General features: G+C 35.6%; 3 protein-coding genes and 1 long non-coding RNA gene across 4 annotated transcripts; 2 read left to right on the forward strand and 2 right to left on the reverse strand.

Moving 5' to 3' along the window:
* Window positions 1–3639: 3639 nt before the first annotated feature.
* Window positions 3640–5383, forward strand: LOC126975009 (40S ribosomal protein S13). The gene is made up of 3 exons (XM_050822796.1): window positions 3640–3807; window positions 3956–4083; window positions 5055–5383. Exons 1-3 carry the CDS (start codon window positions 3785–3787, stop codon window positions 5357–5359), a joined length of 456 nt encoding a protein of 151 aa, XP_050678753.1. The 5' UTR covers window positions 3640–3784; the 3' UTR covers window positions 5360–5383.
* A 1346-nt stretch (window positions 5384–6729) lies between these two features.
* Window positions 6730–7700, reverse strand: LOC126975007 (TM2 domain-containing protein CG11103). The gene has a single exon (XM_050822795.1). The coding sequence runs from the start codon at window positions 7426–7428 to the stop codon at window positions 6886–6888; it is 543 nt and encodes a 180-aa protein (XP_050678752.1). The 5' UTR covers window positions 7429–7700; the 3' UTR covers window positions 6730–6885.
* Window positions 7701–8988: 1288 nt separating this feature from the next.
* On the forward strand, window positions 8989–11543 carry LOC126975014 (uncharacterized). Its single transcript, XR_007731605.1, has 2 exons — window positions 8989–9329; window positions 10118–11543. It is a non-coding gene; the product is annotated as an uncharacterized LOC126975014 (long non-coding RNA).
* Window positions 10526–17019, reverse strand: LOC126975006 (trafficking protein particle complex subunit 5). Its single transcript, XM_050822794.1, has 5 exons — window positions 16634–17019; window positions 16370–16496; window positions 15768–15851; window positions 14019–14117; window positions 10526–10637 (listed from the first exon to the last, which is right to left on the reverse strand). Exons 1-5 carry the CDS (start codon window positions 16783–16785, stop codon window positions 10539–10541), a joined length of 561 nt encoding a protein of 186 aa, XP_050678751.1. The 5' UTR covers window positions 16786–17019; the 3' UTR covers window positions 10526–10538.
* Window positions 17020–25599: the final 8580 nt, after the last annotated feature.

The raw sequence follows: 25599 nt of genomic DNA on the forward strand, positions 1-25599 counted from the left end.
GCATAAATTCGTTCAATCGTACGAAGTTAGTCTTCATAGAAAATAGCACATTGAATGAACATCGATAAATTACAGAAGTTCTAATTCGAAGACTGCTCTTCAAGAGCTAGGTCGTTTCATCGTTTGGATTGGCTAGCTCTAAGTGCATGTCTAAGATGTTCTGAAAAGACGACTCGTGAGATCTGTGCAGCCAGATCTGACACTGGCATCCATGAGAAAAGTCCCTAATTAGCATTAAGTTTGTGTGCGACAAATGGACGAATAACTGAATATCACGCCAACAGCTGATTCCGATAATTATTTTTTATTGGAAAGGATATACTTCAATTTTAGTTAAATAAGGGCACTCTTATTTTCTTAAGAGCAAAGTAATACTCAGCCGAATCTTTTATATGCTATCCGTAATTATGGCAAAGTAATTATTATATTAGTCGAATATGATGCTCAATACTCCCTAACGAAACTCCCTAACGACTTACAGTAAGGGTGCGATCTGTTGCAGAATTTCAAACTCTCTTGTAATCAAATTGCAATGTGCTTACGTTTTCCATTGCTGCATTGCAAAAGTTAGTAGGTCTATACATATACAGCGAAATTATTAGTCTGCTTCAAATTCACTTAAATAAAAAAAAATACCAAAAAAACAACCGACTTCAAAAAACTATTCCAAAACAATACCTATATATAATATGCAATAAAAAGTATAAAAATAATTGTGTATTGTTATTTTCTTTATAAAATTTAATTAATTATTCTAATTCTAGTTACGATTATTGTTATTTAGTCAGTGTCAGCCAATGTAGGTTTGTAATTACACACTTACATAGTCATACGTGAGATGTGCTTGTGACGAGACGAGAGTCGAGCAGGACTGCGTTGGGAGAACACCTATTCCAAAATTAAACATTAACCGTAACTAAAATGAATGAATTAGATGTATTAAGATTGTATAAAGAGATTGTAAATTACGCAATTATTTTTATACTTTTTTGTGCATCTAGTTCTTGTTCTAGATCTAGCTTTGAATTTTTTTTTTGGAGTCGGTTGTTTTGTTTGTTAATTTTTGAAGTGAAAACTTCTTTAGTGGTGTAGCGACTCTTTTCCTGGGATAAATGCGTGGCGTCCCGAGTAAGCCAATATGCATCATTTTGATATTCGAACGGTAATCCGAATGAGTCAATACGAAGCACTTGAAATACGATACGACTCAATCGATTTCTGGTTTTAAAGCGTTGTTGCGAAGTGCTATTTCACTTTGAACTTATAATAGAATGAAGACGAATAATGTAGGTATAGTTTTGAATAGGTAGATTCAAACACTCTGTACATAAGTTTACAAAAATTGCGCGGGCACGTAACAGTATTTGCCGTACGCTATGGCGTATATGGCTCAATATGTTGAGTAGTTATTTCCGTACGTGCGTTGAGTTTTTGATTGTTTTGTATTTATACCCAATATTCGGTAAGTTGCTATTGCTATAACACAATTTTATTATATAAGACATCATAATATTATATAATTATAAGAGTATGGATATATAGTATTTGTTGATATAAATTAGACTTGAAATAGACCATTCAAATCGAATAACGACTTTGAAGCGTCGTTTCCTTTGTCTGTTTTTTTGGTTTATTTAGTTTGGAATATGTTGAGATATCATAACTTTCCAAAAAAAAATTAAGTACAATGTGGTTCAGTGGTTATTTTTTCCAAATAATATTGTATATAACACACAAGCAATCACGCACTTTCGCACTTCTTCACTCGCACGGTTTCTGTCGGCGCATGTAGTTTTCAACATTTTTTTTTATAACTTTTCGTTCTACGATGAACATGTATTATACATTACTGAGAAGCTTATTTCAATTCCATTTTGTTGAAGGTTTTTTATAACAGAAAACTATGATAATCTTGCCATAATATAAAAAATAAAAATCTTCGAATGTCTGTCGCGAAATTCCTACCTTACTCAATATTTTGCTTCGTATGGTTTTTGGTTAAGTCAAAGTCAAAGTTTTTATTTGCATAAACGTGTTAGATTGATGTTACATAAATATTTTAAAGTATATGTTTGCCACATTTATGACGTGCAAATTTTACAAAATACATTTCTAAATCATTAAAAAAAATGTAAATTTTTTAATTCAAAATATTCGTCCAATGAATATAAGCAGTTTTTAATAAGGTATATTTTCAATACAGATGAGAAATACTACAGCAAGGTACTTGTAGTTTGGTCTCTGGAGTCCATGGATGGGAAAAGAGAAGTGTTTTCATGTTTACTGAATTCGCTAAATTTTTTTCGAACGAACATTCAGCACTTTAATATGTATAATTCAACAACTGTTAATAGGTTATATTTTTAAATACGGGTCTGCAGCTTTCAAGGGTCCTTTTCCCGCTGCAGTCCTCAAACATTTTTTTGCGCTATTAAGACTATTTATTACTGTTGAGTTATCCCATATTATAATACCATACCTAATTATAGATTCCACGTAAGCGTGGTAAGTCGTTAAAGCGGCATTTTCCGATATAGTTTTTTTGATTCTCCGTATTGCAAAAACAAACATATTAAGACGTTTGCATAATGATTCAACGTGAGCTTTCCAATTACAATTATTATTCATTAATTTGTTATATTTGGATTGCAGTAGAGTCTGAAATGACCAAAGATCATGTATAGTATAGAACTGACAGGCATAATAGCCTAAGAATTTGGTATTTTCAACCTCATCAATTTTAATTTAATTGTATGTTATGTTTCTAAGGGGTGGGTTTGTTAAATTAACCAAAGTTATATTATTCAATAAAATGAAGATTAAATTTCCTATCGTTTAGTATACAAATATAAAGTCTCGATACTGAACATCTAATCACAAATGGGTTATGAATGTACGGTCACAAACCCGTGCAATCTCTGTTCATCGTCTATTTCGTGGATGTCGTTCTGAAGGAATATCTCAAATTGTTACTATGAAGCATGTAAATTTTAGTTTAGTGAAAAGAAAGAACAAATAAAGTTGATTATAAAACCATAAACACTTACAAAATCTCTCATTTATTCCAAAATATAACTATTTTTCAACTTTTGTCGAAAGAAAGGTCTGTGTAAAATAAAATAAAGCTCAAATAATTTGCACTTATTATAATACATTGTTTCACTAGCTTTCAGAAAAATTCACTGAAATCACCGTAACTATATTGCTACACGTAAAATAATACGCACAGATACACGCACGCGCGTGCGTTAGTGTCGCACGGCAGAATGTTAAACTCGCGTTTTTTAATTTTTATTGTAACATAAATTATCATTTTTGTGTAAAATTGCGTAATAAATGAATATTGAATTTAACCACATAAATGCTCGTACATTTATACTGAATAAAAAAGCAAGTCGTGCGAAGTTATTCCCCGAATCGTTCCAAAATATTCCAAAATGCACAACGTAATGTTCAAGTTTTCATTTCTGCCGGCACTCTCTGAGCGCCACTCGTTTTTTTTTCAAAAGAATTAATAAGAACAAAAGAATCATGAACATTAAAATATAACAATTGTAATATTTTATCGAAGACTTGAAATATGAACTTTCATTCCATTGTCTATGTCAGTTCTATACTATACATGATCTTTGGTCATTTCAGACTCTACTGCAATCCAAAGATAACAAATTAATGTCAAAATATTTCTTAGTTTTTCCAACTTTGTTTCCGGACCGAAAGGCACCATCTTTTCAGTTTCGTTGTTGTCGTTGTCAGTTGGGCGATTTTGTAAAAAGCCGCAACCATGGGTCGTATGCACGCACCTGGGTAAATTTACTCGTTATTTATTATTTTCTATAATCTTTTTATGTTGAAAACAGTAAATTTCATTAAATGAGAACTTTAAACATTTGTGCATTATTATAACCTATTTGCTATCACATGTGGTTCTTCAACCAGTGTATTATTATTTCAGCAAAGGTATTTCGAAGTCAGCTTTACCGTACCGCCGAAGTGTACCAACTTGGTTGAAACTAACAGCAGATGATGTCAAAGAACAAATATTTAAACTTGGCAAGAAAGGTCTTACCCCATCACAGATCGGTAAGTACATTAGTTTTATATCGCACGTTAGAAACATAATATATTTATTTTACATTGCTGATTTTAGAAAATTGTATATATTGTGGTTATATCTTGTTAACATTAAATCGTGAATCTCAAATTAATTAAATATTTTAATTTAAGTTCGAATCAGTATTTAAGGTCTTTATTTCTTGAGTCGTGGCTTGAGGTCGATATCTTAGATCTTAATTTTCTCATTTAGTTGGGTTCTAGACAAATTAAATCAGTCCATCAATGACTTGATGGATTTGGCCTGTAATTTATTTCATGTTTAGTATCTGTAAGTAAAAAGTACTAAAGATGTCTTCATGTTAAAACTTTATTTGGTAAATATCTTGACTCATGGCAACACATCCATGTTGCTACAAAACCCATCTACTCATGAATCAATACTACTGAGTACTCATATGGTATCCATATTCTCATTATTTAACCGTACTCAGTATTGAGTAGTGGCAACTCTCTATACTGAGTACTAGTATTAAATAAAAGTATATTTATTTAAATAAGTATTGATTGGTGTCGCTATCCACCTGAGCCCCTCATCAGATAAATAGAGGCACTACATAACATGAATATTTATTTGGTTTAACTAAATAATTGATACTGACTCTAATATTCAATTATTACATTATAAGTAAATCAAAAGATTATAAATTTATCAATTTTTGCTCTTATCTGTCATAGCCTCCCTTACGAATTTAATAATGTTGTTAAAAATTAAATGAGTATTGAGTACTCACAAGTATTAATACGTTAATATAGTATTGAATGTGGCATTGATACTTTTTAGTATTGTATGTGGTATAGATACTTTCATTTGTTACTAGTATCAATGAAGGACACAAGGATAGCCCTTGTGCCTGTTTTCCCCCTCTTAAAAAAATCTTGGTTTCTGTAATAATAATAACTATATATCATTAACTTTAATTTATTTTGCATTGTTACAGGTGTCATGTTAAGGGATTCCCATGGAGTGGCCCAGGTCAGATTTGTCACTGGTAAAAAGATCCTCCGTATCATGAAAGCCATGGGTTTAGCTCCTGATCTACCTGAGGATCTCTACTACTTAATTAAGAAAGCTGTTGCAATGAGGAAACACTTGGAACGTAACAGGAAAGATAAGGACAGCAAATTCCGGCTCATTCTTGTAGAGTCCAGGATTCACAGGCTAGCTCGCTACTACAAGACCAAGAGTGTGCTGCCTCCAAACTGGAAATATGAGTCAAGCACGGCATCTGCTTTAGTGGCTTAAGTTTAATAAATTTATCAACATTCACATTTTGTTTTTATCAGTATGTACTTAACTTATGCTCAATTTGTTTTGATAGACATGCAAATCTGCACTGCCTTGACTGTGATACCATTTTACCAGGGTGCATCTTGTGCCTTTTCTACAAAACACATCTACATCTGTCAGTTGATTTATCGGGCCATATAATTTTCAAGTTTAATTTAAATTTACAATCCAGATAAAACTTATTGACACAAATAGACAAAATATAATTTTGTGTCTGGAAAATAAAATTGTATATAATAATGTACCAGTTTTAAAGATATCAATCATTGATAGTAAACAGAAATCTAATTAAGAAGTGTAATAGAAGTTTCATGGGTGGTTGCTGCAGGACTACTGTCACAAAACATTTCATTGCTATGTACACTTGCAATAAGTATGGTTCTAGATGTTGAGAGACTGGTGCTAACAGGAATATGAATTTCATATTCTCATAGCATGTGCTCATAATGAAATATGATCAGTGCTGTAAAGGGGACACAGGTTGACATGATAAAAATATGTCTCCAACTAGCTGGCAATGTAAATTTTACATATTGTTAAATAAATAATTAAACATAGAGGTCATTTTCAATGAATTCTGTTGAATTTTTACATAAAATTTGGTTTTTATTTTAGTACTGACCACCATGTCACAGGCTGTCCTTATTTGGGGGTCAAGGGTAATTAAATTGTATATTCTTTTTGCAACAAATAAAGATTTATTATTTACCTAACTCTAAGTTGAGCTGACAATAATAATTGTGAACTCAGCTTTTTTTCACCCAACTGATTTCTCCGGCTTTTCTGGGACATGTCAGTCAGCATGTTGTGGCTGCAAGATTGCATCTTAGCATCTTGTTATCAATAATGTAGGTCAATACTAGATGATGAGCTTACTTATGAGGACACCAATAGTTATGTAAAATCCTTTGATAATGAATACCTCTAGATAATGGATTCCTGTTCAACAACAAAGGAATATAAGTTTAAAAGTTAGTTCTAAAGTCTATTTTTTCAATGTTTTCACAGCTTTCATAGTCCATCTAGACATAACATTGTCGTATTGAAACAATGTTTCTAGGAAAATATCTTGTCTATCTGAGAGTTGAACATACCAAAATTTATGATCATGTGTCATTTGAATGGTTGACTCAGATAATAGCTAAGAGCGCTCAGATGGAACCCGGGAGGTCATGGGTTCAAGTCCCCTATCATTCATAAATTTTGGTTACAAATTTAATTTGTTTCTGAACCTGTGGTGTGCATTAATTGACATCAAAAATAATTTTAAGGTAAACAATTTTAGGAAGATAATGCCTTTTTCTAAATAGAATAAAACTCAAAAGAATGTTTTAATGTTTAATTTATCATAAATTGGAAAAACAATAGTATAAGTTCAACAAATGAGATAATTTAACTGTTCAAAATTCAACTTATTGCAATATTTTTAAACACTTCTTTATCTGTTATCAAACAAGAAGTATGTGAACTATAATTATAATCTAGACATATGGGTTCCAATTACTCCCATCTTCAGGGTGCAAGTTATTGGTAATTAATAAAACAATATCCACAATCCACCATATACCAAGACCTCCTAATGTGAGTAACTTTCCAACAGCTGTACCTGTTTGTCCTAAGCAGAATCTGTCCATACCAAGAAATCCAAGTAAAATACTGTATATTAATGTTGTTGTGAAGTAATGGCCTGAATATCTGACACAAGGGAACCCATCACGTAGAAAACTTCTACTGCCATAGCACTCAATCCCGTCAAGAGCCTTACATTGAACCTTCGTTCGTTCCACATCTTCATATCTAACACCACCAAATTTAACACAGCCATGTTTGACAGATTTCTTTGCTGTTTCATTTCCCTTATGATCAACAGGTTCATCACAGTCCAGGAACTCTAGAGGTAAGAAACTACATTTTACTAAAGGACCCAATGGTCGAAATGGTTCGGAATCTTTTGAATATTGATCATTTTCAGCGACGCATACAGTTATTAGTGTTATAACAGCGACTAATTCGTACGACAGCATGCTTCTATTACGAAGCTCATATAATCCTTAGCCCTTTTCTATAAATCTTGATATGACAGTTTACTAATATAGCATTATTTTGGTTATCCATATGAAAATAAAGTAATCACAGTAGATTGGCAATAAACAAATAAAGTATCAGTCTACAAACTTATATCGTCATAATTTGTAAATACTTTACGTAGATACTAGTTTATTGAATATTTTACGAATAAATTATTATCAAAACAAAGAATGATAAATGCAGTCTAGCGAAACTCGAAAAAAGCAAATCACAAAGAGAATTTAAACACTACGTTCAACGCGATTGTATGAAACGTGCAGTAAGCAGTCGTTGATAGATGACGGCTATCTGTACAGACTACACGTCAAAAATATTTCGATTCGAAATATTAGCGTTGTTTTTTTTCAGAATAGAAAGGACGTGGGCCGTGGAGGCCGCAAATACTACGCAACACAATTGCCGGGCGAAGTTTAAGGAGAGTCGAACCTTGGACTGGCTGTGTGCTTGTGGGAAGTAGCGAAGATAAAATGAGATGAAAAAGGAAATAGTATGAACAAACTGATGAGGTGATGTAATGTATTTAAGTATGTTTGTGTGCATGTATGTACGTGTTTGTGTGTAACAGTCTGTCCGAGAATATTATGAGTTTTTATACTATGTAACCGCCATCTCTATTCGTAAGTGCGAATTTAAACTTAGAATATAGATACTCGGTAGAGTATCTATATTCTAACCCCCTTATTCATAATGGTCCGCTAACTTAAAACAGCTGCTACAGTGTTAATTTTCATTATGACTTAGGTCAATAGAAGAACACAGTGAGAATTAATAATACTATAAGTTATATCAAGACAGACTATTATGAATAAGGGGGTATCATTGTAGACCCCGATTTATTTACTCTAACGACTTAAGGTTGGTAGTTTTGGCACGGCTCGTACTTCGTACTCATTAGGTAGTACTCGTAGAGTAAAAATGTTCTGTGTTCGTGCTGTAGTTACTAGATGCGTAAGCATCATATTAGTCTGTGGTTACTAGTCAATAGGCATAGAGTACACTAGTCTGTGGTTGGTACAGTAGGTAGTGGTGCTTTAAAATAAATTATTTCTATTTAATTTAAGACAAATAATGGCTGAAAAGTACGGCATATCTGAAGCAGAATATGCAGTTATTCAAAAGCAAGCCGCTAGAAGGGCAGAAATGCGGCGTGAATTCTTGAAACAACGAACTAACCCTTTTAAACACTCAACCCAATCTGGTTATGTTGTGAGTAAGATTATGTAATATTTTGTCTGGTTTTTATTTATAAAGTGTTATTTTACATTAATATTTGTTCTAGTTTGATGAAGGGTTGCAAAGATTCATGTCCATGAAAGCAACACAATATGAATTCTTCAAACCAAGCCGGAGCAGTGCAATATTTGGTATTACAGCTGTTCTTGTACCAATGTTTGTTTATGGGTATGCAATTTATAAAGAACGATCAACTCGGGAACACAAGTACAGAACAGGAGAAATTCGTTATAGGGAGAGAACTTTCAAGCTGTGTTAAAATTTCACATTTAAACCAACATCAAATTAGAATCAGATTGTATGAAAATATAGAAACTTAATATAACCATAAATTATATTTTTTTGTTTCTCATATTTAAAATGCTGGCTGAAAATTTTAGTACCTACTAAGATTTTAAATTTAAATGTCATTTATGTCAAGCTTAACTTAGCAAAATAGGAGCAAAAATTTTATTTTATTGAAACAACTACAATGGCAGATCAAATGTCTGAAGTTGAAAAAAAAATTGTATGTGCTCAAATAGAGCGTAGACATAAATACAGGCTGGAGTTCTTAAGAAAGAGAACTGATCCATGCCAACACTCACTACAAGCAGGATATGTTGTAAGTATTCAAACTAAATAGATTTCCCCAGTTGATTATGTACTTAAAAATGCTATTGTGATAAAGTTGACATATACACTTTGGGTATCAAAATAGAATTCGGATTTAGTATGGCAATTTTAATCTTTTAATTAAAATAATCTTCAGCTTACTTGATATTATACCTTTCTATAGGTAAAAGAGTTTTTGATAAATTAAGGATAGAAGAATAATAATTTGGAATAGTCTTGTTTATGTATTTGCAAATATAAATTAATATTGATTTAAAAAAAAGGTCATATTATCATACATAATATTTAATGAAGTAATTAATTTAGATTTCCATTTTTATTTTACTCGCTCTCTTTGTGTAAATGGATTCAGGAAAACAGCATGTCATTTGTTCTGAACTTGAAACAATGATGGAGCAGTCTGTTATTATTTCATGATAACACAAGACCTCATACAGCACTATTAACTGTTTTAAAAATTAATGCCCCCCCTCACCAACAACAATGTACAACCAATTTATTTTATAGATATTTACACATACTTGTGATTTCAGATATTAATAGCTCTTGTGATTTTTTTGGAATAGTATTAATTAAATTCTGATCAATTTTCTGTTTAGTTTAGTTTAGTTAAATTAAATTCCCTGGCATAAAATATGAATATGCTGCAAAGGTCAGTAACACATCTCTGAGAGATTTGGTAAAGTTATCAATGGCAATGTATATATCTCATTTGCCATCATCAGGGCCACTAGTACCTACCCTGTATTATTCATAAATGTTAATAACTATTTTTAGTTTGATCCAGCTATACAACGATTTAACTCAATGAAAGCATGCCAATATGAATACTTTAAGCCAACTCTATCATCAGGCATTTCTGCATTCTGTATGACCATATTACCAATGATTATTTATGGCACTTTAATTTGGCGCCAAAGATCCGACTTTGAAATGGATTGTCGTTGTGGAAGATTGAAATATAGAGATAGACGCTTTAAGTTAGTTTAAATTTATTTAATAAAATTATGCAATTCAATATGGCTCTTGTTTTGTGTATGTTCTTCTATAACTAAATGCTAATAAGAATTATACTATTTACTTACTCTCCTAATCTATGTGAATTATGAAGAATAAAAACTATGTTAATTTTTATTATTTTATTATACTTATATGGATATTTAACATACATAACATACATTCTTATCACTACAATTATTTATCGGTCATCAAGTGATTTATCTCTTGCAATTACAATATCATCAAACTTCACCATGTATGTTGTGCCTTTGTGCCAGTGAGCTGTTACTTTTGCTGCCTGTAAAGCAAAGACTTATATTATTTTAACAGAATGAAACAAACCATAAACCTATAAATAGGTATGGACAAATAGAAGAATATAAAATAAATTGTGTACAAAATTAAATATTATACATATTTGCAACAATTAAGTTTATTTATTTTGTTTTTACTTACAGTATGGTTTGCAAATATATGAAATAAATTAAAATACAAGTCATACTGGTCCACAGAAGTATAGTAAAATTAATAATTAGATTAAAATCCCTAAATTATAAGAGTCAAATTTTCAAAGAAACTAATTATCAAAATTGAACTAGAAAAAAGTCTGTTTAGACTAGTACTTTGACCCCGAGGAGCGACAACGTAGCTCACGGCGGCGAATGGCTGTTACTTCTCGTAAACAAGCTCTTAATATTGTTAAGACATAATTATTAGCGAAGAAATGAAAATTGATTTAAACATTTCACGTGAACTTTAAGAAAGTTCTATTAATAAATACAGTCTATCACTTGAAACAGTCGCGGGCTGCGTAAGGCACTCGCTTGGACACTCCAGACATCGGACACACATTCCGAAAGCTCGCGTTCTGAATCAAAAAATTACAAATACTTAAATAAAATGGCGAAAATAAATAAAGACGTAAATAGGGCATACCCCAGAATTCTAGTTTATCGATACTAACCAACAACCTAAACAAGGCATTAAAATCTAGTTGTTTTGTGTTATTCGAATGTTTTAATATTTTTAACAATTAATAAATTAATGAATGGATAAGCTTTGTAAAAAAGTAGTTTATTTTTGTAAGTTCAATACTTACGAAACCACTGTTTTCTGAGTGATTTCCAGAGCAGCGAACAAGTTGTTACGATTTTTGATAGTTTGCTTTCAAATTAGAAATAAGTAATAAATTGTTATTGTTTAATTCTTCCTTATTCACAATCATTATCTCTAAACTACTTCATAATTTATAAAAATTCTGAAGCTGTTTAGTTTTAAACACCTAGGTAGGTGTAGTATGTATTTTTACAACAATAATTACAGAACAATTTCAAAATAGACTTATACAGCTTATTGTTTATCGATTACAACTCCCTTTAAAGAAAGCTAATTATCGATAGAAGATGTCCTTCCCTACGCCGGACGACGTTGTCCTTGCCTTTGAATAGCGCCGCAGTCAAAGAGACACCACCGGCACGTGTATTTTATAGCCTAAAATTTGTTACGGCCCGACCATAGGACGCTCCGGTGTGGGGTGTGTGTCCGGGCGTGGGTGGACGCCTCGCACCAATTGGTCACCGCCGTACTCAGTACGGTCCGGACGGCAATAATATTTTTTTACGATCGACAATGCGACATACTATTGAATATGGTCGAACCCGAAGCCCGTGAACGCTGGAGTGCCTCAAGGCTGTTTGCTATCTCCCACGCTGTTTCTACTGCATGTCAATAATATGTTGGACATCTCCAACAATGTATGCACCAGCATGTAACAGCAATGTATGCTATGCAGACGACAGCACTGTTGATGCCGTTTACTCGGGCCATGCAGATCTTTCGGGACATCGACGATCAGTCCTGTCTTCTATCGAGCCCTCCCTTGATAAGGTAGTGGAATGGGGTATATTGAACCTTGTCATAGGGCGTAGGATCCTCACAGGGTCCAGGCATGGCACATCCTCTGCTTTGAGTGAAGGTGTTTTAAGACACCCCAGCCTGATTCTGGCAATGGCATCGCATTCCAGAAGAATGTGTATGGGGTCTTCAGTGGCTTCGCAGCAGAATCTGCAGAGGTCTGATTCACTGAGACCCATTCTGGCTAGGTGCCCATTTAGCTTGCAATGGCCGGATAGGAACCCCGTGAGGGCTCTCAGTGTGTTCTGACCAAGCCTATGCATTTTTTGGCACGCTTACGTTGATAGTGGGGTAGGAGCAGCTTAGCTTGACGATGACCTGATAACGAGGACCAGTAGCTGGCTGCCTCCAGCATTTCTTGCTTCCTTAGGATATTGCGGATAAGAGATTCACCGGCTCCACAAAAGGGTTCAGGGCCTATGAAGGATTGGGGAAGGGATGAGGCACCATCCTTAGCTAGCTGGTCAGCTTTCTCATTACCTGCTCTTCCTTTGTGCCCCGGTATCCAAGCCAGGGTAACTTATTTACTTTATTTTTTACTATTTCTCTGGCAGAGGATATCCAGTTTTCTTCTGCATTCCCACACTAACCGTGAAGTTATGTGTAGGATGTCAGTGCCTTGAGAGCTGCTTGACTATCTGACATAATGGCAATATTCCTTGACTGGTAATTCCTGTCGAGGTTCATTTGTAAGCACCTGTCTAGTGCATATACTTCCGCCTGGTATACAGAGTGTCCCAAAGTTATGGGACATGAAGTACCTTAAATATCGAAGATAGGCTATTTTACTGAAAGAAGACTTTATGTTATTTTTAAAAGTTAGTAATTCTGCATTCAAAGATTTTCTAAAAATTACTTCCCTTTTCTGGGAATCGAACTGACTTAAATGTAAAAAAAACCACCCCTACTTTTATGCCAATCGAAAGAATGGCCTAAAACTAATAACCCTTCTTGAGTAACATAGTATTTTAAAATATTTTCTAAATTCAGTAAAATAGCCTATCTTCGATATATAAGGTACTTTCCCTTCATGTCCCATAACTTTGGGACACCCTGTATAGTTGCTGCTTTACCTAAGGCTACATGATAATTGATTGCTGGGCCGAAAACTCCAGCACCGGTACCGGTTTGAGTCCTGGAGCCATCCCTGTACCACTTTATGGTATGACTATCTAGGTTTACCATGGTGTCACAGTAGTCTTCCTTTGGGAATTTTGTCTTGTGGCATACACCAGGTTTTCAAGGACTTTGCCAGATTCCTTAGTAAATGATATACTTATGTTATTCAGGTCAGATGTTTTCACATTCATAAGTGTCATTTCCATGACCTACATGAATCAAGTGATTTTGATTTGAAGTGCTTCCCAGCTTATATATTGGTGTCATTTTACCAATTTTAATGGCAGGTCAGGAAACACATCATGCTTTATTAAACTATTAAAAACCTACCTTAAATAAAGGGAGTAGGTACACCCATTTAAATGATTTTTAAACACTCCTGTGGTTCCTCTGGGGATCCCAGACAATATCAGTGGTAGTGATCACTTAACATTCTCCTAAACCAAAAATAAAATATGTGGCCAAACTATTGCAGACCATTGTTGACTATGGAACCCAATAAAGTTGGGTTAGTAACCTTGTAGATAATCAGTATTGACCAATAATCAACGCAATACCAAGATATGCATATGATCATTGGATTGTACCAGCTAAATTACCACTAATCGCCTAAAATGCTACAGTATAGCAGTGTGTGGACACTTACAAAGCCACTTCTAGTTAGAACAGCCTCAATGATTCCAGCATTAAAAGAAGCACAGTTGAGTGTCCCTTTATCTTTTGGTACACTTATAAATTTGTTCACCTGCAATGGAAACAACTTTTCAAAAATTTATAGTATGGATGGGCAAAGGAAGCATTTGATCCACGGTAGTACACCCCATATCTCTAGTGACCCTTTGGGATATACCCAGATTCTATGATTTTGGAGAGCAGGGAGGCAATAGGCCTGAATTATTATTCATACTATTATTATAGGATCTGATCTTTTTGAAGTAAAACTTGTTTACATGTTGATGTATTGTTTTTCAGAAAAATATCTCAAAAATCATCTAAATTTTAATGTTTTTTTTTATATAAGTGTGACTTGAGGGTAACTGAGATTGTTTTTCAGAAAAAAAACCTCAAAAATCAGTTAAAATTAATGGTTTTTTTTTTATATAAGAGGGGGCAAAATGGCCAAGAGGCTCACGGTATGGGGAGAAGTGAGGCAGCTACCCATGGACATCCGCAACAACAGATGTCAAGAGATGCGTTGCTGGTCTTTAAGGTGGGAGTATGCTCTTTTCTTGAAAGTCCCTAAGTTGTATTGGTTCGGGAAAAATGCAGCTGGTAATTGATTTCCAAAAAGTGGCTGTATGCGGCAAGCAATTTGTTTTTGGTCGTGGAATGCCAGACGTCAATGTGATGCAGGTGGTACTTTCCACGTAATGTGCGGCGTTGGAATTCGGCCGCTGGAATCAACCCGAACAGCTCATTTGAGCACTCCCCGTGATACATGCGGTAGAAGACGCTGAGAGAACCCACATCTCTACGCAACACCAAAGAATCAAGCTGATCGGAGATGATACTTCATTCACAACATCAATTAATACAATGCACTGCATTGATTTTTGATGTGATTTTAGTATGTTGCATTCAAAAGGTTGAGTATCATAAAATTATAAAAATTATACATATTAATAGCAACCATTGACATACCATAGACAAATAACTCACAATTACACTCAAAAATTATCTGAATGAAATGCATCTATTTAGCAGTTTTCATTCAGTTGAGTTGTGTTTAGACGGCACTTTAAATACTATGCCACGCAATGAGTGTTAAGTGAAAAACTTTCCAAATAACAACATATCCAAACTTAAAGGGATGGTGTGGATATTTCAGGTAAGTGCCCCCTTTAAATAAACTAAATTATGTAACTAACTTGAAGTTTTTAATCTTTTAGCTAGATAATTACATTTCAATTGCTAAAACAAAATACATTTCGCTCCATATCATAATATACAATAGACTTTGAACATAACTGCCATTTTTTTTTTTTATGGAATAGGAGGACAAACATTCTCTTGCAACACAAGAGGAATCACAAGAGAGTTGCAGGCCTTTAAGGAAGGTGTACGCACTTTTTTTGAAGGTACCCATGTCATATCGTCCCGGAAACACCACACAAGGAAGCTCATTCCACAGCTTAGTAGTACGAGGAAGAAAGCTCCTTGAAAACTGCACTGTGAAGGACCGCCACACATCCAGATGGTGGGGATGATATCCTAATTTGTGGTGTGTTGTGTGAAGGTGGAATTTTAGTATTAAGTGTTAACTTTAATGAATATTTAATATGAACTGTGTAAGTTAATGTATTCATAGGTCCCTTATATAGGCAATTGCTAGTTGTTTAAAGTATGTCAATGAAACCAACTCGGTAAATTTTAATAATAAATATCAAAGCATTACCAGGGCATCTTTTTCTATAATATAATATGTCCTTTCATCATCATTGGCATGTTCTAGTTTATCAGCTTCTTTTCCAAAGAGCACCTGGAAAAAGGTTTGATATCTTATGGTCTGCTCAGTGGTATCACACATTCATTAATATGACACTAGCTGACAAATAAGACATAGTTTGTATGGAAAGTTTTTCTAAAAATTCTTTCCAATAAGAAAATGAAGGAATCATTCTGTGCTGTTTCACAAGTGATTTCTATAAAAATAAAATACATTTATTACATACTAGTGATGACCCACTTGTTCTGCCCATGTCTCCTAATTTGATTTGAATTGTTTGGAAAAAGTGACAGGTAGATAATAATTATGAGGAATAAACATTTCTTTTAATTTTAAACAAACATTTTTTTTCTGTGGTGAGAAATCTTTATCCTTCATAAGGCCTTCAAGCAATTTTTTATATGGGGACCCGCCAAGGCACGCTACGCCACTGATTGTATATAATCCATAAGTGGCACTCGTCTGTTCAAAATATTGTTCCAGTAATATTTAGTATCTATGGTCAGAAGCCAAACTGCAAGTGTGATATTAATGTTGAATAAAGAAATCACCTTCCAAAGAGTTGATTTTACAAACAGCAACATGTTTAACAACTTAATTTCCCGTTTACTACTTCTTTCTCTGACAAAATATAAATCCAAAAGTCTTGTGCCTACATCTTGTCCAATTTCAGACAATCTGAAACATTTAAAAACACGAATTTTTATCTAAAAATAATAATTAGGCACATTTTGATACAAAATACTTGCATAGTGCATACAAATATAAGCAATATATTTTTTTTTTTATTTATAAAGATTTTCAAATATACTCACTTATTCTGAAGTTCTTGTATTGAATGCGAACGGTTTTGACAATATTGGACAATTTCAGAGAAAAGAAGAGCGTAAATTGCAAGGGAGACCTCACCCTTCCCTTTACTAAGAGGTTTGTCTAATATTGATGATTTGGAACGACTAGATGACATTATTTAAATAAGCTTAAGAAGCTAATTATTAATTTTTTAAACAAAGATTTACTCAGGCAGAGCTATGGTAGGTACTTATTTAATTTTGTTTACTTGTTTTTATTCTTAGCTATCTCGTTGATCGTACCAAATTACTTAAATATAATATGGTGTTATATACTCGTTACTATTCTCACAACTTATTATTCACTAATAATGATATTAGATAATAATTAATATCTTTAAAGTTTAATTTTATTATTTATTCAATATTCAATAGCCAAAGTCAATGGCAATAATTTCAAAATTTACCACAGATGACAATAACTAGATACGGAGCAAAGAGTATATTTACTGTATATAGATGTACATCTTTTTTATTTCCACTCCTTTTTGGAGATTTTAGCACGCACATTCCGTGCATCCGCTAGCTTGAAGTTTCCTTTCATTATTGATTTCATATTTGTGCGTAGTAGTGAAGTTTTCTTGCATATAGAGCTTAACCAATGGGAGGCTCCTTTGCACAGGATGCCGGCTAGATTATGTGTACCACAACGGCGCCTATTTCTGCCGTGAAGCAGTAATGTGCAAGCATTAATGTGTTATGGTCTGAACGGCGCCATTTCCTTCCCACAAGCACACAGCCGGTCCGAGGTTCGAGTCTCTTTAGGAGACGCCCCGCGACTGTTGTTGCGTAGTCTTTGCGGCCTCCACGGCCCATGTCCTATGTCGCTATAAAAGCCTTAAGGGCCAACAGCATAGAGGAGGCGTAAATACGTAACTATATTTCCTCCTCTCGAAAAAAAAAAGCGCCGCAGCTGGTGAAATAACTGCAAATGAGACTTAAAATCTTATGTCTCAAGTTGACAAGCGCAATAATTGAACAGCAGATCAGCTGAACGTCCTATTCGTCTCGTCCGTTGTTATCATAAAATAAAAAAATTAAAGTGTCCCACATCGAAGTGCTTTTATTTATTCCATAGAACGGTAACAAATCGCGTTGAAAGATGAGCAGCACGAGAGTTTTGTTATGGATATGATTAAAGTAGTTAGTTAAATAGATACAAAAACTACATGAAAACTATTTGGTCACTTCTAACTGAATTTATTAAAGTCGCATTATTAAATCTATATTGAACAGTGTGTATCAATGCAAGTGTTAAATAGATAATAATATAAATTAAATAATAACCTTCATCGTTCGAGTTCACCCGTCCCTGCTAGGCATAGAACCTACGTCGTTGCACCGAATAGTTAATGCTATATCGCACCAGTATTTTATAAACTGCGCAACATAACCGCTTATTTTTACTTTACTAAATCACATTAAATCACCAATTGCCAATTCCGTGGCCATCTGGAGGGCAAAGCCAAATTGGCTTCGAAGAAACTGGGCGTCATTAATAGAGCACGGCAATACTTCAAGTCGGCCCACATTCTAGTGCTCTACAAAGCGCAGGTCCGGCCACACATGGAGTATTGCTGTCATCTCTGGTCTGGCGCACCCCAGTATCAGCTCGATCCATTTCACCGCGTGCAACGTAAATCAGCCATTGTCGGGGACTCAGTGCTCTGTGAACGGCTGGATCACTTGGCGTTGCGTATAGATGTCGATTCATTGTGTGTCTTCTACCGCATTTATCACGTGTTCGGAAGAGCTGTTTAACCTGATTCTTGCCGCGAAATTCTGAGCGGTGTTTCCGGAACGATACGACATGGGTACTTGCAAAAAAAGCGCGTACACCTTCCTTAAAGGCCGGCAACGCTCCTGTGATTCCTCTGGTGTTGAAAGAGATTGTGGGCGGCGGTGATCACTTAACACCAGGTGACCCGTACGCTCGTTTGTCCTCCTATTCTATAAAAAAATAATATCTAAATAAGCCGAGATAAATATTGCTATTAAAGCTTATGTCTTTGACCACTCCATTTATCTTCTTCTTTTCCACTAAAAAAAGCGGTCTGGCCGGCAAATGTTTAAAACATTATCCACCAAGCATGGATAGAGTATACAACTTGTTATAAGTATTAAACATAAACTTCAATAAAATTAACAATACTTGTTACAAACATGTATGTTTTATGTTGGTGTGAACGCTGTCAATGTACTATCAGACTGTATCAAACATGTCTCAGATCTACCTATATGTGAACGCAAATGTGTTTTATACTTATATAAAAACTTGATGGCAACACAGTGTGAACGCAAGTATGTTTTAGACAATTGCAATACATGTTAAAAACAAATAATTATGTATTGACAAGTATTCTACAAGTTTTGTATAAAACAAGTTATTGACTTGTTTCTTGGTGTAAACGAGGGGTATCAATGTAAATGACTGCCCGTTTCATACAATCGCTTTTTGCTTACCTTTTCCTTTGTTTTTTTTTCTTTGATATTAATTCAAATTACACTTTTTGAGCGTGGCGACCGATAAGAAAACAATTTTTTTTCTTTTATCAAATAAATGAGAAGTCGTTCAAAATATTTTTATTATCTTACAATACATGTAGGTAATTCAGGAATATTTATCATTGAAACTATAAATTTATGGTAACTAGAATAAGAAACATAAGTTTCAGACTTGATATCTTCTAAATATCTGGAAAATACCGCGTCAATGGTGGTCCCATATTTTGTTGTGGATTCTTGTGGATCATTATTCAAATTCAATATTTTCGAAAGAAAAGTTGTCAAACGCTCTGATTTTTTATCAGCGAAGTTGATGTTGAAATCGCTAGCCAAAATAAGTGGAATTTCAACCAAGTATTTTCGACCCTTCTTCAGTGTACTCCAGTAAAGTGCGATGTATAAAATGCTCTACCTCATCCAATTTTGGATTCGGAGAAATGCAAATAATAATAAAAAAACCCTAATAAAAAAAAATAAAGAAATCAAAAAAAACAAGACGTACCCCAGGCTCGAACCTGGCACCTTCTGCAAAAAAAGCATACGTGATAACCGCTGTTCCACGGCAACTGTAATGACCGTGGCGAAATATCTATATATATCTAGTAAGTGGGGTCTTAGGTTATTTTCGTTACGGAATTTCTGGATTCGGTCTCCACGCTCAAGGCCCGCGATAGAAGCTATGCAATAGCTTAAAAAATTGCGTTCACATATAGGTCTGACACATGTTATATCCAGTCTGATACATTGACAGCGTTCACGTCAACAAAAAACATACGCGTGTTTAACAAGTCTTGTTAATTTTACTGAAGTTTTCGTATAATACATATTTCGTATAATACATATTTAAAACAAGTTTTATATCCTATCCATGCTTGATGGTTAAAGTTTGAAACATGTACCGGACAGATCGCTTTGTTTTAACGTGGAATAGAAGTAGATAAATGGAGTGGTCATACACCTCGTTTACACCAATGATACTATAATTTCATTGGTTTACACCAAGAAATTAAGTCAAAAACTTGTTTTATATAGAGCTTGTCAAAATATAATGATTTGATTTAAACATGTATTGCAATTGTCTGAAACATACTTTCATTTACACTGTGTAGCCAACAAGTCTTTATACAAGTATAAAACACATTTGGTCAGGAGTGTAGTGCCCATCCGACGCCAACGTCGCAGACCACCAGCGACTCGCCGCGTTTGGCACTACAAGTCAGCAGATTGGGATAGGATGCGTTCCTTTTTTGCATCCTACCCTTGGGGCGAGGTTTGTATCGCTTCGGATGATCCTAGTGCCTGCGCCGTTGCAGTAGCCGATGTGATACTGCAGTGCATTGTTATTTTTATACCAAGCTCTGTAGTACCGATCGGTGGCAGATCACAGCCGTGGTTCGATGCGACAGTTAAAGCAGCATCTGATTGCAAAAACAGGCGTATTGAACTTGGGTTGCGGCGCTGGGCACAAAGGTTTCGAACTGCAAAGTTCTTAAGAGGAAATATAACCGTGCCTCCAGATTTTTTAAGCGGCAAATCGCCCGTGCGAAGTTAAAGCACATCGTCAAAATCGGCGAGCAGCTTTCCAGTTACCAGACCAGAACACGCAAGTTCTGGTCGTTGTCGAAAGATGCTAAGTAACCAAGAACTTCAGCCAGTCGTCCATGCCGCCATTGCACATGAGGAATGACACCCTGGCTCATACGGCAAAAGAGAAAGCCGATCTCCTGTGCGCTCTTTTCGCCTCCAACTCGACTCTTGACGACAACGGAAAAATACCCCCGACCATCCCGCGGTGTCAGAGCTCTATGCCTGAAGTGCAGTTCAGACAGAAAACTGTTGGGCGAGCTCTGTTTTCGTTGGACGTCAGGAAGTCGAGCGGGCCGGATGGCATTTCTCCAATCGTGCTTAGAACGTGTGTCCCTGAGTTGACGCCGGTGCTAACGCGTTTATTCCGGCACTCTTATTCCAAAGGCGTAGTCCCTGACTCATGGAAGACAGCCCTTGCCCATCCGGCAAACTACAGGCCTATTGCTATTACCTCCCTGCTCTCCAAAATCATGGAGAGCATAATTAGCCGCCAGCTTTTAGTATACCTAGAGGGTCACCAGTTGATCAACGACTGACAATACGACTTTCGTCATGGTGGGTCGGCTGGTGATCTTCTGGTATACCTATCATATAGATGGGCGGCGGCTATTGAAAGCAAGGGGGAAGGCCTGGCAGTTTGCCTGAATATAGCGACGGCCTTTGATCGTGTATAGCACAAGGCGCTCCTCTCAAAACTTCCATCATTTGGGCTTCCCGAGAGCTTATGCAAGTGGACCTCCAGCTTCCTCGCTGGGCGCAGCATACAAGTCGTAATCGACGGTGTTTGCTCCAATCCCAAGCCCGCGAACGCTGGAGTGCCCCAAGGCTGTGTGCTATCTCCCACGCTGTTTCTTCTGCATATCAATGATATGTTGGACACCTCCAACATACATTGCTATGCAGATGACAGCACTGGTGATGCCGTAAACAGGGGCCATGCAAGTCTCTCTCGGGAAAACGTCGACCAGTGCCGGGAGAAACTTGTGTCTTCTATCGAGTCCTCTCTCGAGAAGGTCGCGGAATGGGGTAAATTGAACCTTGTCCAATTCAACCCCCAGAAGACTCAAGTTTGTGCGTTTACCACTAAAAAATCCCCATTTGCCGTATCACCGCTCTAAGACACCACTTCCTTTAAAGCCTCGCCTAGTATCGGAATACTGGGTCTCGAAATCTCGAGCGATTGCCAATTCCTTGGCCATCTGGAGGGCAAAGCCAAATTGGCTTCGAAGAAGCTGGGCGTCATCAATAGAGCACAGCAATCTTCAAGCCGGACCACATTCTAGCGCTCTACAAAGCTCAGGTCCGGCCACACATGGAGTATTGATGTCATCGCACTGACAGCAATACTCTCATCGCTGGTCTGGCGCACCCCAGTATCAGCTCGATCCATTAGACCGCGTGCAACGCGGAGCAGCTCGAATTTTCGGGGACTCAGTGCTCTGTGAACGGCTTGATCACATGGCGTTGCGTAGAGACGTCGCTTCATCGTGTGTCTTCTACCGCATTTATCACGGGGAGTGTGCCGCAGAATTCCACCTTCGCACGACACGCTACAAGTTAGGATATCATCCCCACCATCTGGATGTGTGGTGGTCCTCCACAGTGCGGTTTTCAAGGAGCTTTCTTCCACGTACTACAAAGCTGTGGAATGAGCTTCCTTGTGCGGTGTTTCCAGGACTATACGACATGGGTACCTTCAAAAAAAGTGCGTACACCTTCCTTAACGGCCAGCAACGCTCTTGTGATTCCTCTGGTGTTGCCAAGATAATGTGGGCGGCGGTGATCACTTAACATCAGGTGTCCCATGCGTTATTTTGTCCTTTCTTCCATAAAAAAACGAACACCTTTGACCTTCTCGACGCGCCGCAAAAGTGTGGTTGTCTTTTTGGCAGGTTGGTGACCCGTACGCTCGTTTGTCCTCCTATTCCATAAAAAAAAAATTCGTTTACAAATAGGTCTGAGACATGTTTGATACAGTCTGATACAAGGACAGCTTTCACACCAACATAAAACATACATGTTTTTAACAAGTATTGATAATTTTATTGAAGTTTATGTATAATACTTATTTAAAACATGTTTTATACATGAGTAGTGGAAAGATCCATGCTTGTTGTATAAAGTTTTATACATTTACCGGACTGATTGCATTTTTTTTAAATGGAAAAGGAGAAGATAAATGTAGTGTAGTGGTCAAAGAAACAAACTTACATTAAGATATTCTTTACAATACTTTTATAATCGCCTCGCAAACATCATGAATGCATTGACTAATTTTTGCCTTTGATCCGATGCAAAATATAGAAGACTATGAATCACCAATAGCTAGAAATCTCAAATAAACGGCCATAAAAAAGGGCGTACGATTTCCTTAAAGGACGGCAACACTCCTGTGATTCCTGTCGTGTTGCAAGAGAATGTGTGCGGCGGTGATCACTTATGACCAGGTGACCCATATGTTCGTTAGTCCTCCTTTTGCATGAAAAAAAAAATTGCTCTGAGGGAGTGATAGCATCACGATAATGTGTATTCTGCTTAGAAATGTATGGTGTAACTTTTTGAAGCAAATTCTCCAAACAACTGGTCTCATTCTAGCCAAATTTTTGAATCTACTTCTGTCTTCTATTCTTCAATCATTCAATAACAAACAATAGGCTCCTTCTTGCTATCGTCTCCTCAAAAATGATCGCGACCAATAGGTACTTGAATGGTTTCCTTGAATTTACTTTATTTTGTATGATGTATAAGTTGGTACCTACCTATACTGCCCTCATGAAGCAAAGTTCCGCAGTACCTACCTTCACTTTCCATTGTCAGTATCAGTAGTCAATTGAGCAGAAATGTTAATGATATTATAATGACGTGTCATAAACAAAAGCTACAAGCCTACAACAAGAGATCATATACAATATGTAGACTAGTAGTTGAAGAAACAATTTCATCTAACAAGTTTTATATTTTCGTATTTTGAAAACATTGCATACAACTTGTATTTGGAATTTGTATGAAACTTGTCAAATACATGTATAATACCTTGGTGTAAACGAGACGACAACAACAACCAGCTCTCCATTCAACATTTCAGATTTCTTCTTGATCTCCTGAACGTAATGGCAGCTCGAACGTTTTCTTTTATTGTTTAGAATTTTGGACAGTAATAGATATTCTGCTGTGCTTTTTAGCCGTAGGGTTCTTTGATAATTTAAAATCTATTTTTAATGGAAGAGCATTATATATCCCTACTGGTCACTGCATCCCATACTCTTTTGTAACACCAGAAAAGTCTTACTTGACCGTTAACCTTATAAAGCGATGAATAAACGTAAATATGAATTTGAAATGCTGAGCGACAATTGAACTGGGAGCACTGTAGTGAGAATGAACGGTTTTATCTACTGCACCACCGATGCTGTAACATCTTTTCTTGTAAGGGAATGATGTTATAAACGCCGATTTACCTCTACGATAATTTTTCTTCATTCTTTCATTTGGGTTGTAGGAATTGGTAGAATATCTTTAGGTGCAACATTTTCCAACCTAGAAGTTAAATGTCTATAGGTACACCTGTAGATGGGTCACCGAATTGTGAGGAACTTTGTTGGTTGGTCAACAAATTTTATGTTCATAATATTGAGAAGTTTATTGTAGGTATGTGTGGGTATTCAATTTTTTTTATTCAAAATAGCATTCAAAATCACTTATTGAACCTCAAAAACTACCACCCATTCATAATAGACTGCCTGCACTAAGACAGACCTGAGAAGAACGGGCGCAAGAAACTCAGCGGGTTTTTTTTAATATAAAATATGGATTGAAATGTTATATCGTACAATAAACATTTATAATTAAAGAGCCTGAGGGTGTTCGATTCATTCCCAGTTTGTGGTATCATTAAGAAAATCGTTTAAGCTATAGTAACCTATCCCACACTAACGTTTTTTAACAATTCTTTTAAATTTCGTAACACATTTGTTTTATACATTTTCTGGTATCATATTGTACAAGAATATACATCACCCAATAATTGACTTAATAACTCGACTTAACCGAGTAGTAGGCATAACAAATTTGTTTGTTTCTCGTATTAACATTATGATAGTCAGTTTCTAGCAAATTCCTCAATGTGCTTATGAACATACAAAACATTATTAGGAATACATTGAGAAACAGTCAAAATGTTCACTTCTTTAAATTTTTGTCTTAATGATTCTTTACATACAGCGATTAACCTCGAAAATGGCAGCCCCATGTTCTCATACTCGGAGAGCCCTTTAAGATGAGAAGCGACTACTTTGGTCACTTTGTTTATTATTACTTCTTAGGATTATAAATAAAGCATGATAGGTATATGACTGTACTATTCTCTTTCAAACTTTTTACTAGATCAGTAAGGTTTGAAATAGTTGCTTTAGTACAGTTCAGTGCAGCCATGTTTCACTGTGACCAATGTGTGTACTGTACTTACTTATATAATCACAGAACACTATTACTCTAACGAAGACCACAATGCTTTAACGCATCTGCCATAGCCAATTGATAATGACAATTTAATTAACATTCACAAGTTGCTGCTGTTGAGGTTGTATGTATTAATAAATTTAAAGTCACCTATATGACTTCTTGCGTAAAATTCTAACAATTTCACAATTATTTTTAAAAATTTAGTGTAGTCTAGAAATGATACGCATACAACAAAGAGCGCCTCAAATCAATGACAATCAAATTATCTCCGGTCGGCTTGATTCCTTGGCTTCATGTAGAGATGTGGGTTCTCTCTGCATGTTCTTGCCTCACACAGACACTTAGTGGAATCAATTACCGGCTGCTATTTTCCCAAG

Source organism: Leptidea sinapis, chromosome 34 (genome assembly GCF_905404315.1).
Source record: "Leptidea sinapis chromosome 34, ilLepSina1.1, whole genome shotgun sequence".
Classification (NCBI taxonomy): Eukaryota; Metazoa; Arthropoda; class Insecta; order Lepidoptera; family Pieridae; genus Leptidea; species Leptidea sinapis.

What these genes read in the sequence shown, in the direction of transcription:
- LOC126975009 (XM_050822796.1), top strand. Translation starts at nt 3,785, where the DNA reads ATGGGTCGTATGCACGCACCTGG. An exon ending in GGTCGTATGCACGCACCTGG is followed by an intron (nt 3,808 to 3,955) that starts GTAAATTTACTC and finishes TTATTATTTCAG; the next exon opens with CAAAGGTATTTCGAAGTCAG. An exon ending in TCTTACCCCATCACAGATCG is followed by an intron (nt 4,084 to 5,054) that starts GTAAGTACATTA and finishes GCATTGTTACAG; the next exon opens with GTGTCATGTTAAGGGATTCC.
- LOC126975007 (XM_050822795.1), bottom strand. Translation starts at nt 7,428, where the DNA reads ATGCTGTCGTACGAATTAGTCGCTGTTATAACACTAATAACTGTATGC.
- LOC126975006 (XM_050822794.1), bottom strand. Translation starts at nt 16,785, where the DNA reads ATGTCATCTAGTCGTTCCAAATCATCAATATTAGACAAACCTCTTAGT. An exon ending in ATACAAGAACTTCAGAATAA is followed by an intron (nt 16,497 to 16,633) that starts GTGAGTATATTT and finishes TAAATGTTTCAG; the next exon opens with ATTGTCTGAAATTGGACAAG. An exon ending in TAAAATCAACTCTTTGGAAG is followed by an intron (nt 15,852 to 16,369) that starts GTGATTTCTTTA and finishes ACCTTTTTCCAG; the next exon opens with GTGCTCTTTGGAAAAGAAGC.